This window comes from Hippocampus comes, unplaced genomic scaffold (genome assembly GCF_001891065.2).
Source record: "Hippocampus comes isolate QL1 unplaced genomic scaffold, H_comes_QL1_v1.1 C16806142, whole genome shotgun sequence".
In the NCBI taxonomy this organism is placed as follows: domain Eukaryota; kingdom Metazoa; phylum Chordata; class Actinopteri; order Syngnathiformes; family Syngnathidae; genus Hippocampus; species Hippocampus comes.
In genome coordinates this window covers 1-900 of record NW_017839282.1, presented here as the reverse complement: position 1 = coordinate 900, position 900 = coordinate 1, and the positions used below count along the sequence as shown (strand labels likewise).

At 49.2% G+C, this 900-nt stretch overlaps 1 protein-coding gene across 1 annotated transcript; it reads left to right on the top strand.

The window, feature by feature from the left end:
* The first annotated feature begins 21 nt into the window (after nucleotides 1-21).
* LOC109509202 (dynamin-1-like protein) lies at nucleotides 22-877 on the top strand. The gene is made up of 4 exons (XM_019859085.1): nucleotides 22-189; nucleotides 266-355; nucleotides 502-594; nucleotides 693-877. The coding sequence occupies exons 1-4, from the start codon at nucleotides 22-24 to the stop codon at nucleotides 807-809; spliced, it is 468 nt and encodes a 155-aa protein (XP_019714644.1). The 3' UTR covers nucleotides 810-877.
* The last annotated feature ends 23 nt before the right edge of the window (nucleotides 878-900 follow it).

Below are 900 nucleotides of genomic sequence, written 5' to 3'. Positions count from 1 at the left end.
TGGCTGACCTTTTTCATCCCCATGCCGCATCAGGGCCCGCGCCCCTCTCTGTTCGTGCCTGAGGTCTCCTTCGAGCTGCTGGTAAAGAAGCAGGTCAAACGCCTGGAGGAGCCCAGCTTGCGCTGTGTGGAGCTGGTCCACGAAGAGATGCAGAGGATCATCCAGCACTGCAGCAATTACAGCACGCAGGTAGAGGGGTCGGGGGGCGTGTAAGCTCCTTTTTCTCTCCTTCAGAGGCTTGTGCTAATACCAAGTTGTCCACCAGGAGCTGCAGAGATTTCCAAAACTCCACGAGGCCATCGTGGAAGTCGTCACTTCCCTCTTGAGAAAGAGGCTGCCCATCACTAACGAGATGGTACATTCTTTCTTTGTTTCCTCACATCTTCCTGAATAACTCTTTTGTGTCTTGTCAGTAGCCTTGCCGAGACGATTGTTGAGGCAGTTTGTTTTGAATGCAAAATTAAAGCAAGAGCCGCTGCCTCGCTTCTCATCTTCCAACAGGTCCACAACTTGGTTGCCATCGAGCTGGCTTACATCAACACAAAGCATCCGGACTTTGCAGACGCCTGCGGGGTCATGAACAACAATATCGAGGTGAGTGCTCAGCCGCAAATACACGTTTGTGCAGCAACACAGCTTGCTCGCGACGAGTCATTGTTCCAACACCACTCACTGATTGTGTGTATCTATAGGAGCAAAGGAGAAACCGGATGAGAGAACTGCCCACTGCGGTATCGCGGGATAAGGTACGTTTCCTCTTTAATATTCATGAAAGAAAAGGTTTGAGATGCTATTTTAGGGAGATTTAAATATATTGTTTTGTTTTGAACCTCAAAAAGAAGGAAGAGCTTCCATAAAGGAACCAAATGACTTTGGACTGCACCCCCGCCTCTTCTATCT